At 40.1% G+C, this 18,905-nt stretch overlaps 1 protein-coding gene across 2 annotated transcripts in view; it reads left to right on the plus strand.

Annotated features, from left to right (window-relative positions):
• SLC12A7 (solute carrier family 12 member 7) overlaps nt 1-18,905 on the plus strand; it is a 364,935-nt gene that overhangs the window by 164,811 nt on the left and 181,219 nt on the right. For both annotated transcript variants that reach the window (XM_089669464.1, XM_089669465.1), the window contains exons 5-7: nt 1,057-1,111; nt 15,443-15,573; nt 16,286-16,521. In XM_089669464.1, coding sequence (XP_089525590.1) covers nt 1,057-1,111; nt 15,443-15,573; nt 16,286-16,521 — 422 coding nt within the window. The remainder of the gene's footprint in view (nt 1-1,056; nt 1,112-15,442; nt 15,574-16,285; nt 16,522-18,905) is intronic.

An 18,905-nucleotide genomic window follows, 5' to 3' on the forward strand; every position in this document is an offset into this window, starting at 1 on the left:
GTTTTATTATTAATGTTCCCTTTGTGATAAGCAGTGGCAAAAACATTCACCTATTCCTCCTCCTCTCTGCTCTCAATTTTTGAACATGTATATATGATTGTGCCCAACGTGCATGTTTTTTATATTGCCGGCAACAGATGTTTGCATGATCAATTTTCCTGGACATATCCACATGTCTTATTTGTAAAGAAATCAGGAAAATAAGGGTCAATTAAAACATTTTATGCTTAAAGTAAATGTAAACTAACCAAATGATACTTACATTCACTTTGACAATGTCACATTTAAGCTGGCTATACACTTTGACAAAGGCTTATCTACAAGTCCTAGTGCCCCATAGTAAAATGTTGATGGGGATTCCCACTTGGCAGATGCCTGGAAAATTGCTAGATCTTGCTCTGAAGCCTGCAGCATTGGTTACATCATTTAAATCTGCATCTACACTTGCAGTTTGGCCCCATCATCTTCTGCGGAGGCTATGTGTGAGGAGGGGGGTCAGGACAAGTTTGATCATTGGAGGAAAGCAGGCTGAGTTCCCAGCATAGTTAGAGAACTGACCACTTTGTGCTTAGTGTGGTCAGTTTTAATAGGAAAACAGGAACTGGCAGGAACACCATATATTTCACACAAAGGAAGCAATACAAAGCGAACTGGATACTTTTCCATACAAGTACATGTATAGCAGGAAAATATCAGGAATATGAAATGTGTGATTTACATACTCCTTTTTAACTTCTGAAATCTATTGGAGATGCTGGAACACCAAGTGTGGATGGGCACACCCCAATGACTAAGATGGCTAGGAGGAGAGTCATGACTTTTGGGCGATTTTACTGATTGCAAATAACTCTGGATTGCCATATTGTCCGAATTTAATACAAGAAAAAACAATTACCAGGCAACTCTTGAAAGATTACATTCAAGCCTTTTTGTAAAAGATTTGAGGTTTTATGTTATAGGGTCATTGTAATATAGGAAGATTTTTTTTTTTTCCTCACATTTTCTTTAATTGCTGTGAATACTGTATTTAGTAATTATTTCCTTTTGTTATTTTAGACAATGTTAACTGCTATATCTATGAGTGCAATTGCAACCAATGGAGTTGTACCAGGTAAGACAATAATATTTGATGTTCATACTTCAACTACTTCAAGTATTTAAAACTTACCAATATGAAAAAGGTGCTATTCCCACTTAAAGTGAAATAATACTCAATACCACTAAACAAAAAATACATAAACATTATAATAGTCTCGAATAATAGTCAACGTAGATCATTTGCTTCATAGTGTCTATTAACAAATCCTAGTCCATCGAATGATTTTCCATAAACCTTCACTCAACTGTGTGCCCAACACCTGTGTGAAATCCATTCGATGGCAATTCACCACCACGTATGGTAAGATTGAAAACTTACCAGATCTCCAGCAATTTGTACATATCACATAGCCAGAAAGGTTAAAAGGACTATGAATTGTAATTGTAGAGGATTTCTAGCGATGAGAGTACGTATAAATAACTGTCGGGTGACCCTACTAGGAAATCAAAAGGGAAACTAGGGTAACTTATTAACCAATTCCCGCCCGGCCAATAGGAAAATGACAGACTGGACTCTCGTCGATCTGAGTGGGTGTCATATGACGTCCTTCTCAGATTGCGCCTTGCGCGTGTGATGAGATCTTTCACTGGATGTGTACCTCAGATACAGCCGATGACAGAGCTGTGTACCGGCCCATTGCCAATACCTTGTGACCTGCTGTGACCAATCACAGCAGGTCATATGACAGTTGTAAACAGTTGATGGCTTCCTTTCATGCCATTCATTGTATACAAGTGTGTCTAGCTGTGAATGATCACATGCACAGGCTTGGCCAATCACAGCCCATCTGTGTCATGTGATTAGCCGTGGCCAGTCACAGCTAATCACAAAAAACCTAAATAATTCAATTTCTTTCAGTTAAATGCTTGCTTATAGCAAAGAAATTCTTTCCTATAAGCAATCAAATTGTGTAAAAAAAAGAAAAAAAAATACTGATCACTTCCCCAAAGTAGTACAATGTTACTACTATGGTAACATTCTACTACTTTGGTCATAGTGTAATATGAAAAAAATCTAAAAAAAAAAAGAGTAATAAAAAATTAAAATAATAAAATAGAAAAAAATATATACATTTTTTTTTTTCGTACTGTCACCAGTCAGTGTCCGTGATCACCGCCACACCAATTATGATTACGCTGTACTGCGCTGGTGACAGTATGTAAGAAAAAAAAAAAAAAAAATTGTGAATTTATTTTTTTATTTCTTTTCCAAAATATTATGACAAAAAAAAATTACAACTTCAGAAAACTCGACATGCTTCTTATGAAATACGCCGGACGGTCTACTTTGCAAAAAGGGGTCATTTGGAGGATATCTGTACTGTTCTGACATTTTTGGGCCTCAAGAAATTAGATTGGCTGTCAGTACTTCAGGATTGATAAATTTTCAGATATATCCCAAAGTTTGTGAACTCTATAACTTTCCTACAGACTAAATAAATGCTGATTTGGGTTATTTTCACCAAAGAAATGTAGCAGAATACATCTTGGCCTAAGTTTATCAAGAACAATTGTTTGCAAACTTTTATAACAGAAACAAAGAAACTTGTGGGGATTTTTTTTCTTCTAAATTTTCAGACTTTGTTAATTTAGAGAAAAATAACCCCAGTGGTGATTAAATACCACCAAAAGAAAGCTCTAGTTGTGTGAACAAAATGATAAAAATTTAGTTTGGGTACTGTGTTGCATGACCGCTCAATTGTCATTCAAAGTGTGAGGTCGCTGAAACCTGAAAATTGGCCTGGGCAGGAAGGGGGCAAAAGTGCCCGATACTGAAGTGGTTAAAGCGGAGTTCCACTCACTCTGAAAAAAATAGTCCGCAGCTACAAAAATTGTAGCTGTTGACTTTAAAAAAAAAAAAGCCACTCGCCTGTCCCACGATCCCGCGGTGCCCCCGCTGCAGCCCGTTTCACCGGCTGTCCTGTATTCCAGACGACGGCATCTTCAGTGTGGGCTCCCGGCTGTGACAGCTTGCAGCTTCACAGGTGGGTGCCCACTGCACATGCGCGAGTAGCGCTGCACTTCCTGAATGGCCCCGTCATCTTCTGGGACCTGTCGCGTGTCCTACAAGACTACGGGGAGGGAGGGTAGGAGGACCACTTCCACTTCCGATCGCAGTGGGAGCGGGTACCTGTCGATTTTTTTTTTTTTGTACCCCCCCAAGGGTGCCAATCCTTAATGGGGAGCGGAGGACCAATCTTTAAAAGGGAACTTCCCCTAATGGATCCATGAGCTTGATACATTAAATCTATTAAATATTTAAACCAGATAGAACCAAACTTTCATTTCTTTTGATGAAAATGTGTTGTGTTTTTTGGCCACAAGATGGCATTCCTAGTAATCATGTTTCTTGGGTGCAACCATTTTATTTTACCACTAGAGGGTCCTATTTTAAACCTTTTTGTATTTTTATAAAGGACGTGAATAGATTAACTGGATTAGATACATATCTGTTTTTTATATGCATATACATTCAATTTTCCAACCATATCCATTCTTGGGTCCTGGAGGATCTTTGGTATGGATATTGCACATATGGGTGTAGATAATAAATTATTTTGATGGCAGTAGCAATATTTGTTTAACCACTTGCTTACAGGGCACTTATACCTCTTCCTGCCCAGGCCAATTTCCAGCTTTCAGCGCTGTCACACTTTGACAATTGCGCGGTCATGCAACACTGTACCCATATGACATTTTTATCATTTTTTGTGACAGAGCTTTATTTTGGTGGTATTTAACCACCACTGGGTTTTTTATTTTTAACTTAAGCCTACCAAAAAACCACTGAAAGTTTTGAAAAAAAAAAGTTTTTTTTTTCTTAGTTTTTCTTATAAAATTTTGTAAAGTGATTTTTCTCCTTCACTGATGTGCACTAATGAGGCTGTAGTTATGGGCACTAATAGACTGCACTGATGGACACTGATAGGTGGCACTGATGAGGAGGCACTGGTAGGTGGCACTGATGGGCATTGACAGGCATCACTGATGTGCACTGAAAGGCAGCACTCATATATGGCACTGATAGGCGGCACTGACTGGCACTGTTAGGTGACACTGATGCACACTGATAAGCGGCACTGACTGGCACTGATAGGTGGCACTGACGGGTGACACTGAAAGGCAGCTCAGATGGGCACTGATATGTGGCATTGATGTGAACTGGTAGGCACTTAGATGTGGCACTGGCAGGTGGCATGGATGAGCTCTGACAGGTGGCACTGCTGGGGCTACACTGATAATCAGTGCTCTAAAGATCTGTGTACATGTCCCCTCCGGCGTGACAGCTCGTGAGGAGAAAAATGCTGATAAGTGGCATTTCCCTGTTTACATGTGATCAGCTGTGATTGGACACAGCTGATCACATGACAGAGCCGACATCTTCAGCTCTTTCCATTGATCCGCTGTGTCTGAGGGACACAGCGCACCGCCAATCGCCACGCTGCACGCTCCCGGAGCCGTGCATGCGTGGTTAGAATAGGAGGACGTCATATGACGTCCTCCCAGAACGAGAGAACCTCCTTGCTCCCTGTCACAGTCGTGCATACAAGAGCCAGACATGGCTTTCACAGATGTTACATCTTTTTTCTGTAAATATTTCTACTGCACCCCTTTTGACCTTTTCAGTAATCTTACTTTCTGAAAGTGTTTAACTGCTTCTATAGTTCTTGAATGTAACTTACGAATCCCTGCCGCTGAAGAGCGCTACTATGAGTGTTTAACCCTCTGTATAACCGGTCTGTAGATATAGTGCTATACTGTCGATAAACCAATCATCCTAGTGTATTGCTGAGCTTCCTTTCTCTGTATAAAAAGGAGGTGGTGGCAGTGTGAAGGGTTAATTGCGTAATTAACCTGACCCAGTAACAATCGCATTCAGGCTGCCGTTACGTCGATTGTGGTCCAATTAGTTGGAAAATCGGTATGCTGGGTGTGGCATTGTTACGCACGTGACATCACGGTTTTAGACTAGCTAGTCCTTCGGTCACGAGTTTGGTGAGAATGGCTGGGGTCTGACGCCGCGTGCATCACATATTGTTGGCAGCATATCGGGATAGTTGCATTAAGAGCTTCAGTGCAGTGTTAAGAATTAGCTCTGCACTGAGGGATTGTAACCTTTGTGGAAACAGTCCTTAGAAACAAGCGGTGCATATTTTATATAGAGAGAGAGACAGACACATAACAGCTCCTTCCTTTTTCTACTTTCTATTCGATCTTGCTTGCAATTATGCCTAGTGCAGCAGAATACAAGAAAATAACCAAAAGTGATTTGATTGCTGAATGTACCTCACGAGGAATGGACGTCGGTGACACAAATCGTGAAGATTTGTTGGCTTCTGAGAGATCAGGAAGATGTAGCAACTGATCTTGAAGCTGTAGTAGTGGGCTCATGAGAGGCTACACAATTTGCTCTTTGGAGGTTCATAGGTTTCGGTCCCCATAAAGGGCTCTATGAAAGACACCTTGCATGCATGGGATAGGGTCAATCATCTTATTCAACCAGATGGGATATAATACTCACCTGCCTCTCTGTTATGGTTCAATCCCTGCCTGCTGCATCTGAACACTATTACTGACTATTACTGCGGAGTCTGGGCTACTAAAGGGATTAAGCAGCTGAGGGATATACTGGAGACCCATTAAGCTTCTTACCTTTGAACGTAAACTCAGGTTTCACCTCCTCTAACTGGTATTTTTTTTTTTTTAAATACTTCCAGCTCCATCATGCTTTTGTGGCGCAGTTTGGTGGTACTAGCCTAGTTGCCAGGTCCTCAGCTGGAGCAGTTGCTTTGCTCTGATACTCTTGAGAAAACGTTATCTGAGGTATATAAAGAGCTTTTTGTTACCACAGAGTGTTTAGAGAAATGACAGACTCAATGGATATCTGTGGTCCCAGATCTGCAGGGGGATATGTGGGACTATCCCTTCCACAACCTGGTATTGGCCAGAAATCGACTCATCCAATTTAAACTGGTGTATAGAATGTACTACACGCCTGCCAGGCTATTACGTAGATATGCCTCAGATTCAGCAGAATGCTGGCACTGTACATCTTTAGCGGACTTTGACCATATTTTTTGGTCCTGCCTGAAGATTCAAGACTTTTTAGCATGAGGTGGTCTGGTCTCTGGTCGATGTCACAACATTGCAAATTCTGCAAACTGTATCTGTGTGCCTTCTTGGGCTGGTGGAGGAGTTGGGACCTCTGCGCGCGCAGCGAGCCTTTTTTTCAGTGACCCTGTTCTATGTTCGTAAGGCAACTTGCTCCATTGGAAAAAACCTGCAGCTCCCGCTATCTTATTGGAAATCCTTGATTAACAAGATGTTACCATTATATAAGGCTACCTACTTGAGCAGAGGTTCCCCCCAAAAATTTGATAAGGGGTTTCTGCTTCCTCTACTCTAGCATGAGCCTTTAGGGGGGGTTTGCAGATGTTGCCTATTACTTTGATCCTTGGTATCTGTTGGAAAATAGATCTACATTGTCTAATATTACCTTGCCTATGATTCTCTGGGTATGTTACATGTGAAGTCACTATGTTGTAAGATTGGGGCACCTGGACTTTGACTCTGTTTTCAGGAAGGCATTGCACTGTTGTTGGGAAGGGGGTGGGGATAATTTTTGTAATTTTTGTTTTATTTTTGTTATTACTGGCTGTGCCGGTTAATTGTATTTTTCTGAGTATTATACTTGTTAGATTTAATAAAATAATTTTTAAAAAATGTATACATCACGAAAACATACAATGAGCTACCGTTAAGGTTTTGTATATTTAATTGTTCTTCTACTAAATGTATACTATTCATTTTTATGGGATAGAATCATTTCTCTGGAGTCTTAGTGATTCATCTCCACTTGTCATTTAATTGATTATTTGACAGTTTTAATTAAGTCAATACCGTTCCCTGGATCGAGGGGGTTGTTATGAGATATATATATATATATATATATATATATATATATATTTGAGTTTTAGTCATTTTATATATGCTATAAGAAAGGTTTTGGATGAAACGTGTTAGATTTTATGGTTAGTATATACTCCATTGTGTGCAAATAAAGAATCTTTCAAGAAGTGACCATGTTGCCGGCTATATCACTACATATCTTGAAGTGAACATCCCAGCCTGAGCACCTCCTCTCCACTCATAAAGTCTCTCAAAAATCCGGTGAAATTAATACCGGTATTATACCATTACTTCTCACCCATATATCATCTGGATGAATATCTGAGAGGTCTGTGGAAGGCTCATGTGTAACCATGATGGGAAGGTACTGAGAGTGAAAAGTTTCAGGAGTGGAGGAGAGGAGAGGAAGAGTTTCTGATGATACCTTCTATTGTTTTACAAGGCGTGTTTTCTTATGATTTCTGGTAAGGGTATATTTGCTGTGTCTAGCAGAGGTGATACATCACTGGAGTTATTTGCACAGAGTGAAGCACATCATTGATTTTGCACAGTGTTGGTTCACCTTTCACTATTTTTGCACTTTTCTGGTTTTTGCACAAGAAAGAGTGATATTTGCTTTGATGTTTATTAGGTATTAAGGTAATACACTATTGTGAGTTTCTTTGCTTTGAGGTATTCTCCAATTTCCTGGGAGTCAGAGGAAGGGCTCAACACCTTAAAGAATGACCAGGTTGGAGTCTGGACATTTATTTATGCATTTATAATTTTGGACTTGAGAGACACTGGGTATTAATTTCACCGGATTTTTGAGAGACTTTATTTTATTTGTTTATGGGGATTTGTGGTTTTGGATGAATACTGCCTAGGATTTATTTGATACTAGTTGTAGGGTGGGGTTTATAAGGTGGGGATTTATTCATATTATTATTTGATTACTTTTGTATATCTGTTAGTGCTTCAAGGGCTTTTCAACATCAGGCATCTGTTTCTCATATTTGCGAGGCTACCACCTTGTCCTCTGTTCAGATTTTTAATCTTTTAAGAATTTGTCTCTTTTGTTGTTTTGACATGCGTCGCCCTTCCATGTGCTCCATTCATACCAAACTATGCCTTATCTCTGATGCATCCAGGAGCACTGGTTACCGGTTAGCATAAGATGACACATTTCCCCTATCGGCTCTGGTCTTGAAGTCTTTATGGCGGACATCTGGTGGTAAGTATAACATATAAGACTTTCACTGAGGCATTGCAAGAAGGTGGTTTCATCTTCAATGTTTGTATTTGCTCCTGTTTGAGTGGTTCCATATGAGCACAAATGATGGGACATTAATCAATCTTGATCCTACTGGTGGCTTTGGCATAGGATACTTTTATGCATTCTGCAGGAAGTTGGATGGCTAATGCTGGTGTGTGAGGGAGATTGTCATGAATACTCACCATCTCAAATTTGAGTCGTCCTCTAGACCACGCTGTGGATATGAATAATATTTTAATGGACTGTTGTTTAGATCTTACTGGTGGCTATGGCGTATGATACCTTCATGCACAATGCAGGAAGCTGGATGACCATTCCTGGCGAATGAGGGAGGTTGGTGTGAACACTTTGGTCTCAAATTTAGGTCCCTCTCAAGACCACACTGTGGATATGAATAATAGTCTTACGGACTGCATTGGAAACATTTACTGCCTCAAACTCCTGCATAGGATTTCATGTCTAGCTAGACATGCCTAAGCTTTATAGTGTGCTGCCTGGAAGCTTGAATATATACTTGGATGTGCTGTGTTTGACATTCCTTTGGAGAGGACCTTTGCACTTAAATAGTATATCCTGTGAACTATTCATTCAAATATAGAGCAATATACATTTCCTGGCACTCTATATGGACTCATCATGGGACTTTATATGTGCTTCTTCTACCTATAGCCAATACTAGAATATCTATCTGGATTCCACCTTTATACCATTTACACATATAAAGATGAATAATATTTAGTACCTGTACAGTATACACAGAGTGATATGGGGATTATGCATGATTTTATAGTTGTTTATCTGATATCTGTATAATAAAGACTGTTTTTTTTTTTTGGGGGGGGTTTAATGGTACGTTGGTCTAGGCTTAAATACATTTTTTACAGGGACCCAGCTCTATGCATGTTTGGTATAGAGTCCAAAACTAGCCTGTGACGGGCGCGGCGTCAGACCCCAGTCCTTCTCACCAACTTGTGACGGAAGGACTAGCCAATCTAAAACCGTGCTGCCACTTGCGTAACAATGCCACTCTCAGCTGCACCCTGCACAAAGATTTTCCAGCTCACTGGACCCCCAATCTAGGTGCCAACAGCCTGAGCACGATTGTTACTGGGTCAGATTAATTACGCAATTAACCCTTCACACTGCCGCCACCACCTTTTTACAGAGAAGGAGTAAACGCACAAATCTTAGCAGTAACACTATGATGTTTGAATAAGTGTCTGTATATACACTGTCACCACAGACTGATGTATCCAGAGGGTTTAAAACACACAGTAGCACTCTTCAGAGACAGGGATTCTGAGATTGCATTAAAGAGCTTTAGAAACAGTTCAACACTTTTCAGAAAATAGGATTTATTACTAAAAAGGTCAAAATGGTGCAATAAAAATATTTACAGAAAAGATGTTTATATATATATATATATATATATATATATATACAGTCATGGCCGAAATTGTTGGCACCCTTGATATTTCTCCAGGAAATCATGTATTTCTCACGAAACGTATTGCATTAACACATGTTTTGCTATACACATGTTTATTCCCTTTGTGTGTATTGGGACAAAACAAAAAAAGGGAGGAAAGAAAGCAAATTCGACATAATGTCACACAAACCTCCAAAAATGGGCTGGACAAAAGTATTGGCACCCTTTCACAACTGCGGATAAATAAGAATGTTACAAGCATGTGATGCTCCTGTAAACCCACCTGGGGCAAGTAACAGGTGTGGGCAATATAGAAATCACACCTGAAAGCAGATAAAAAGGAGAGACGTTCACTTAACCTTTGCATTGTGTGTCTGTCTGTGCCACACTAAGCATGGACAACAGAAAGAGGAGACGAGAACTGTCTGAGGACCTGAGAACCAAAATTGTGGCAAAATATCAACAATCTCAAGGTTACAAGTCCATCTCCAGAGAACTAGATTTGCCTTTGTCCACAGTGCGCAACATTATCAAGAAGTTTGCAACCCATGGCACTGTAGCTAATCTCCCTGGTCGTGGACGGATGAGGAAAATTGATGAAAGATTGCAACGCAGAATAGTCCGGATGGTGGATAAGCAGCCCCAAACATGTTCCAAAGACATTCAAGCTGTCCTGCAGGCTCAGGGAGCATCAGTGTCAGCGCGAACTATCCGTCGACATTTAAATGAAATGAAACGCTATGGCAGGAGACCCAGGAGGACCCCACTGCTGACACAGAGACATAAAAAAGCAAGACTACAGTTTGCCAAAATGTACTTGAGTAAGCCAAAAGCCTTCTGGGAAAACGTCTTGTGGACAGATGAGACCAAGATAGAGCTTTTCGGTAAAGCACATCATTCTACTGTTTACCGAAAACGGAATGAGGCCTACAAAGAACAAAACACAGTACCTACGGTAAAATATGGTGGAGGTTCAATGATGTTTTGGGGTTGTTTTGCTGCCTCTGGCACTGGGTGCCTTGACTGTGTGCAAGGCATCATGAAATCTGAGGATTACCAAAGGATTTTGGGTCGCACTGTAGGGCCCAGTGTCAGAAAGCTGGGTTTGCGTCCAAGATCCTGGGTCTTCCAGCAGGACAATGACCCCAAACATACGTCAAAAAGCACTCAGAAATGGATGGCAAAGAAGCGCTGGAGAGTTCTGAAGTGGCCAGCAATGAGCCCAGATCTAAATCCCATTGAACACCTGTGGAGAGATCTTAAAATTGCTGTTGGGAAAAGGTGTCCTTCCAATAAGAGAGACCTGGAGCTGTTTGCAAAGGAAGAGTGGTCCAAAATTCCGGGTGAGAGGTGTCAGAAGCTTATTGATGGTTATAGGAAGCGACTGATTTCAGTTATGTTTTCCAAAGGGTGTGCAACCAAATATTAAGTTAAGGGTGCCAATACTTTTGTCCAGCCCATTTTTGGGGTTTTGTGTGACATTATGTCATATTTGCTTTTCTGCCTCTGTTTTATATTTGTTCCAATACATACAAAGGGAATAAACATGTGTATAGCAAAACATGTGTTAATGCAATACCTTTTTTGTGTGAAATACTTGATTTTCAGGAAAAATATCAAGGGTGCCAACAATTTCGGCCATGACTGTATATATATATATATATATATGAGAGAGCGCGCGCAATAACACAACAGAGAGATAAAGGAAGAAGGTAGAATACTTGCAGAAGTCCTGGTTTAAACAGAGTTCAAATGTCCTGAACAAAAGGGTACCTTTTTTCCCGAAGTTGGTTCCTGATAAAAGGGAGAATCTCTTCATCTTCTCTCTCCAGGCATGACAGCCTGTTTTTCTAGGAACCCAGCAGGGTGTCTCCTTAAAGCAGAGAAACAATCGTCTCATTTGGGGAGGGGTGTTTAGGCGGAGACCCAGGCTGTGACCCAAATCCCTCCCAAGTTTATATCATGGTCAATAACCTTCCATAGGTGCATGCAGTAGCCTAGCCACTGGCGTTTTTAATATGCAGAATGATATTCTGAACGTCCAGACATCAAATATGACACATCTGGCTGTGACGGTTAAAGAGATCACTTTCTACTCTCTTGTAGACGTTATCTAGGGGTGTAAGGTATCGGGTGACTTGCATTAAAACTGACCTGTCTGAATATATGCTTTGTTTTATTGTACCTTGTTCCTGCTGGGATTTATGAAATTGTATGAAAAAAGTGGTTTCAAGTGGGATGTATGTTTTACTGCCCCTCTGGAATGCTTTCATGTCCAGTGACTGACTGGTTTATAGCTTTACGACCAGGCCAAGGCAAGAGCCTGACAGACATCCTGGAACCAGCTAATTGAGTTTACAACCATGATGCATATCCAGCTGTGCCCTGTACACTCCTGAACTCAGCACACACACAGACCACATGCCATTCAAAAAAAAGGGAGGGGGAAGACTGATTTGGAGTGAGAATGACATTTGCAGAGTATGATTCAAATTATGGTTGTCATTGTCCATATCAATTATCACATGTCCTTTTATTTTTATTTTGTTTTCTTGTGGATTTTTTTGCTAAGAACTCCCAAGCCATTTGGTGGAGCGGAGTGATTTTTGAGAACCTGGAGGGAGTTCTGTGAGTTTTGGTTGCTACAAAATTACTTACAACCTGAAACATTGTTTTTTAAGCAGAGGCCCTGGAACATAAAATGGTGGTTGTTGCAATTTTTTTTAGTGCACGATATTTGCACAGCAGTTTATCAAAGTTACATTTTCAGGAAAGAATACACATAAATGAATCTTGTTGCACAGAACCACAATAAAATAGCCAATTTATGGTAAGATAATAGCTACCTAACTTGTCACACTTTAAAATTGCCCATGGAATCGTGACCAACTGTGGTATCTGAAAATCTCAATAGGAGACACTTTAACAGCCTTTACAGGTTACCAGTTTAGAGTTCAACAGAACAAACAGAATAGAAATCTACACTAGTTCACATTCTAATATGTAGCGGCTTGCACAATATCTTGATACTAGATATCTGTAAAATTGTAACTCAAAAAGTGCAGTGCATACCTTTTTATCCATACAAAATCAAAATGGTGCCCTTCCAAAATAAAAGTAAGAATAAGATAAACATAAAATAAGATGGCAATTTATTTTGGAAAGACACCATTTTGATCTTGTATGGGTAATGTATGCGCTGCACTTTTTTGAGTTGCACTTTTACCAGTTTAGAGTTACAAAGGAGATCTGGCACTAGAACTTTTGCTCTCGCTCTAATGTTCACGGTAATACCTCACATGTGGTGCGATTGCCATTTACATGTGTGCGGGACCTTCGTGAGCATTTTGCCTTTGCACAGGAGGACAGAGGTGCTTTAAAAACTTTTTATTTATTTTACACTGTTTTTTTTTTTTTTTTTTTTTTTGCAAATGTATTGCTATCTCAATGGATGAACAACTTCCCTTGTGATGGCATGGGCCGTAAACAAACCGAAACTGGAAGTGACAAAATTCTCGTCACTTTCAGTTTATGATCTCAGAGATGAGGAGGAACAGTATCCGTTCCTCTCACTCTGTGCAGTGCAGCCAGTGCCACCGATTGGATCGGTCTATGACTCCCCAGTGGGAAGGGAGAGCCCAGGAAAGACGGAGGTGGAAAGAGGGACCCCCTTCTGTCGCCTTTTATCTGATTTTTAAAGTCCGCACCACAGTACTTTTATCTGAAAAGAAAAAAAAAATCTGGAAAAAAACAAACTGAAGCTCCCCTTTTTAATATGAATGTTTCATTTACTACTTCTATTACTACTTCTGTGTATGAAATGTGAAAAGGTGAAAGTTTTTTTTTTTAATGTAGTTTTTAAATGTATAGGAATATTCATTGAGAGATAATTCCATTCCTACTATAGTACCTTCATATTTCAGCCAGAAATGCTAGCTAATTAAAATAATTAGTGATTCTCTGGGTTGGTGAAAAGTCCTCCTGGTTCTGGACAATTTTTTTTTATTGGGGTAGTGGTTATCTTCACTACTCCAATCATGGTGCAGCACGCCAGGGTTGTGAAGGAGGTGCAGGCTGTTCTCTCCTCTATTATCCCTTGAGGATGTGTATGGACCAGTGGGAGATAGAAACTACAGACTGGTAGTCAAGAGCAAAGGTAAAGGGCAGAATGGGTTATAGTTCTTGTAACTATTACTGTTATTGCCTGCATATTGTAGCAATATCATATTTGTTACGCAAAATCTTTAATTGTACCACGATTCACTGGCAACTACTTGGAACTGTTCATCCTTGCAAGATTTGCATACATCCAAAGGCCCATTTGTTGCCTGTGTATTTCCTCAACTAAATGTTCACGTATTGTCACGGTTGCCAGTTTGCTGTATTTATGATGTCCGAATAAGTAGTTTTTCATCTATGAATTGTCAAGTCAGTTTGTTTAGAGGACGCTAATGTTATATTGAATCCCCTGCAGGCCTGTAACTATAAAAACATGCCCCTAATATTTTTGCCTTGCCTCCAGTTCACTGCAGTGCACTAAGGACAATGGTATTATCCCGACAATCATGCTGTTTTTTGACCCCATTCACTACAGTCATAGGCTCATAGAATTCTCCAAGTTACCAGATATGCTGGTTTTTTATCGACATCACAGTGACAAGGACAGATGGAGTCTCACCAGTTGGGAGATATCCAGAATGTTAAGCATACGCATGAATACCAAGTTAGGGCTCGTTTACACTGTTTTACCAACTCTTGCCAAACGCCCCTATAGCGTTTGGCAAGCGTTTGGTCCGGCGTTTGCGTAGGGTTTTTTAACGCTCCACAAACGCCGCATGCGCGGTTCAGCGGTGGTTGCTAGGCGTTTGCCGAGCATTAAAAACGCCCCACAAACGCCTATAATGAAGTTTGAATGGTGGTACCGCTCCGCAAATGCCCCGCAAACGCCGGCCGGGCGTTTGCGTAGCGGCACCATAGCCTAGAATAGGAGGCTTCAACGCCTCCTGACTCGACCAGAGGCGTCCGTTTTGCCGCGACGCTAACGCTCCCGTTAGAACAGCACCATGTGCTGCAATGTTCAGAATTGTCCGAGACGTTTGGGAAGCGGTAAAAACGCTTCCCAAACGCCTTTCTGCCGTCTGCACACAACGCTACTGTGAACGTAGCCTTAATGATTCAAAAAGGGTCTAACCCATTAAATATATGCTTACTCAGATTGTTTTTGAATGGGAAATGCCATAGCTATGCTGGGTAAATCTTTTTATTGCTGTTGTACCTATATTGCATCATAACCGTAAATAACCAGGTTACATTTTGAGCAAAAACCTCTTATAGACTAACTGTGAGCACTGCACTAAAATTCCTACACCAACCATAAGTTCTTGACAGGCATTTAGCTAATCAGATAACCCAAAGGGCATTAAGCAGGTACTACTCAGAATGATGTAAACTGAACTGAAGACCGATGTAAAAACTGATGTAGAATTAATCAGTTTTTCCTTAGGAAAAAATGTAACTGATCAGATGGTGCCTGTGTGAAAGGACCCCTTAGCAGAATTATACTGTAGTTGGCTGGCTTCTTTATTTTTTGTTTCCATGTACTTTAAATATAGCTAACTTTGTATATTCTTGTAAGCAACTTGACCTCTGTATCTTTATTTCTACTGTTTTTCTGTTTTTTGATGGAATGTTTGAAATGTAATGGGAAAGAAAACTTTGTATGTTCTAACTTTTGGATTTTCCTTTGACAGCTGGTGGATCATATTATATGATTTCAAGATCTTTAGGCCCAGAATTTGGAGGAGCTGTCGGACTTTGCTTTTATTTGGGTACCACTTTTGCTGGAGCTATGTATATTCTTGGAACAATTGAAATCCTCTTAGTAAGTGTGTTTTATAATCGTGTGTAATTGTGAAAAGACTTGGAAAAATATGCGCAAGAATTTTGCCAAAATGTTAAAACAGTTTTGTTTTTCTTAGGCAATTAATCCTCTTTACTGATGCAGAGCAGACACAGTGTAAAATATGCTTGAACTGAAATCGATTAAATGAAAGGAGCAGGCCAAGGGTTAGATAATGATGGACATCTTCCAGCCCAGAAATGAAGTGGGCTCTGTTAGACTTGCTATGGCTTCTAATGCACACCATGAAAGCTCACAGTGTACAGTGAAATCAGCTTTAAAGAGTGTCTGTCTGTACCATGGCATGAATCATTAATGTTATGTTTGGATTGGTTTCCAATTGGCAACCATCATCCTAAATTTATGAACCCCTTTTTGATTTGATAATCTCCATGGGTGATGGAGGTTGCCTATATTTCAAAAACCTTGTACCTTGTTTTTTGCCACATTGTGTCTGAGCACAGAATTGTGCTGCATTTGTATGGTGATCTCTCTTTTGTATCGTTTAACAGAGGTGTTTAAATAAGCCAAACCTTTTCCATTTGTATAGAGCCATGATTCCTGTGCAGCCGCTTTGAAACTGAAAGGAAAGTGCAAATAACTGATGGTTGCTAATTAAGATTAACACTTTAAAGATGATTGACTACTTAAATATGTGAAAAATAATGCTCTGAATATATTTTGTTTTCTACAGACTTATATATCACCCAATGCCGCCATATTCCCAATAGAAAAAGATGACCCTCAAAACATGTTTAACAACATGAGAGTTTATGGGACATGCATAATTGCCATAATGGCTATAGTAGTATTTGTTGGTGTGAAGTATGTAAACAAACTCGCTTTAGTATTTCTTGCCTGCGTGATTCTGTCCATTATGGCCATTTATGCTGGAGTAATCAAATCCGCATTTGATCCACCAGATTTTCCGTAAGTAAAGAAATGTATTCCTATATTCCATTGCTCTGTACCACATTTTCTGGAGACTAGTTTTTTTTTTTTTTATTATTATTATTTGATATTATCCACACCCTTCCATTATTTACATATGTTAGCACATTGGTATGTCAGTAGGCAACACCTCCTGTACACAGATATCAGCTGTCACAACTAAGGCATGCTTGAACATGTGAGAACGCAGCAACCCTTTGTCACATGTGGACAGCTTTTATGTATTTTAAAGAGCACTAGCTATGTCCATGGCAGTTTGCAAAAAGTTCTTACCATGTCCTGTTAGTGTACTTAACGTGTCACTTGCAGAATGGTGCATTTTTCATCATACATCTTGCAAAGTGGCCAGTGTTCACACTGTTCCTGACAGAGTGTTCCATGTAGTTAGCATGTCCATGGCAGAGTAGTTTAGGTGGTCATCATGTCCTGGCAGAAAATCTCTACATAGCATAACCTTTGCAGAATAGGAAGTGTTCTTGTCATGTCAATGGCAGAGTGACAAGTATGCTCACTACGTTCCTTCCTGGTTGAGTGGTGCCTGATCCTTTGTTAGCACTCATTGCATCCCTTGAAAATTGCTCATTGTTCATACTGTGTTGTGCGCCCCTTGTGCTCGGTATGTTAATTGCAGAGTACTTAATGAGCTCATGTCCCAGTCAGAGTACAATTATTGCTCAGTGTTCACTGCATGCCCCTGTCAGAGATTATGATGTGGCTTGCATGGCCTTGGCAGAGGATCTCATATGACCAGCATGTCCACAGCAGTGTGTGCACGCGTGTATTTTGTTTGGACACAGTAGGACTGCATAGTCTCATCTGAGCAACCATAAATACCTGCATGATCGTATTGGCATCTAGGTCAATAAAAAAGAACCTTTTTTTTTTTTTTTTTTTTTTTTTTTACAATTTACTGAATAAAGTAAATGCATAAAATACAAAGTGTATTTGTGGGCTAAACCTTTTTCTTTCTAAATTTTAAAATACTTCTTATACAGGCCATAGATGGGTCGAAAATAAAATCGGCCGATTTTCGGATCGTTAACGGGCTAATTGTTCGGCCGTTTTTCGGTATTTTGGCAGATTTTTTTTATCGGTAAAGTTGGAAAAAAATCGGGCGATTTTGCCGATCGGCCGATTTTCGCGGCAATGATGGACAAATCGGCCGATCTTTTTACCGATAAAAAAATCTGCGCATGAACAGTGACCTGCAAGAGGAAGAAGAAGAGGAAGCAGCAGCAGAAGAAGAGGAAGCAGCAGCAGAAGAAGAGGAAGCAGCAGCAGAAGAAGAGGAAGCAGCAGCAGAAGAAGAGGAAGCAGCAGCAGAAGAAGAGGAAGCAGCAGCAGAAGAAGAGGAAGCAGCAGCAGAAGAAGAGGAAGCAGCAGCAGAAGAAGAAGAAGAGGAAGCAGAAGAAGAAGAAGAGGAAGAGGATGAGGAAGAGGATGAAGAAGAAGAGGAATTCCAGTCCGGCAAAAAGTGTCCCTGCAGAGAGCTCCGCTATTTCTTTGACAGTTCCTTGACATTTATAGCGGTTGCAACAATGTATCTCTTTGTTTCCGAATAAAACATCTGTATCCTAAATGGATACAAATAGATACATTGTTGCAACCGCTATAAATGTCAAGGAACTGTCAAAGAAATAGCGGAGCTCTCTGCAGAGACACTTTTTGCCAGCTGTAGAGGGGATGAAAATCGGCTTTTTTTTTTTTTTTTTTTTTTAACCGTTGCTGGTAACGTTGGCCGCTTGAACGACTGATTTTTCGTTTTTTTTAAAGAAAAATCGGCCGATTTTCGACCCATCTATGGCCTGCAATACTCTATGGGGTAAATTAACTAAAACTGGTGCAGCTGTGCATGGTAGCCAGACAGTTTCTAATTCAGCTTGTTCAATTAAGCTTTGGCAGTACAACCTGGAAACTGATTGGTTTCTGTGCATAGCTGCATCAGATTTTGCACTCTCCAGTATTAGTAAATAACCCCTATAAGTCTGCAGTTAGGAAGATGGTCTATAAAAGTCTTTAATCCTTAGTAATAAAGCTGGATTATACATTTCTCAAAAAACCCAACCCCATACTGAGTGTACATGTTGCAACTGTGAGTACCCACATACAACATACATTGTCTGTGGTTAAAGGGGGAGGGGGGTATTACACACTATTTAATGTAAAACGTACACTGTTCAAAGCTAGTTATCATGCCAAAAAACTAGAGAATCTAGTGACACCCTTAATACAATTGTGACTGAATATAGAGTACATTCTTGACATTATTGTAACTGGCCAAAAAATAGCTCAAACAGGAGGGAGTAGGGCAGTGACATGGGAAGCAGTGCATATACAAGCACTGTAAGTAGTGTCACGTGCCT

Source organism: Staurois parvus, unplaced genomic scaffold, assembly GCF_062004578.1.
Source record: "Staurois parvus isolate SC_StPar_1 unplaced genomic scaffold, SC_StPar_1.0 ptg000077l, whole genome shotgun sequence".
In the NCBI taxonomy this organism is placed as follows: domain Eukaryota; kingdom Metazoa; phylum Chordata; class Amphibia; order Anura; family Ranidae; genus Staurois; species Staurois parvus.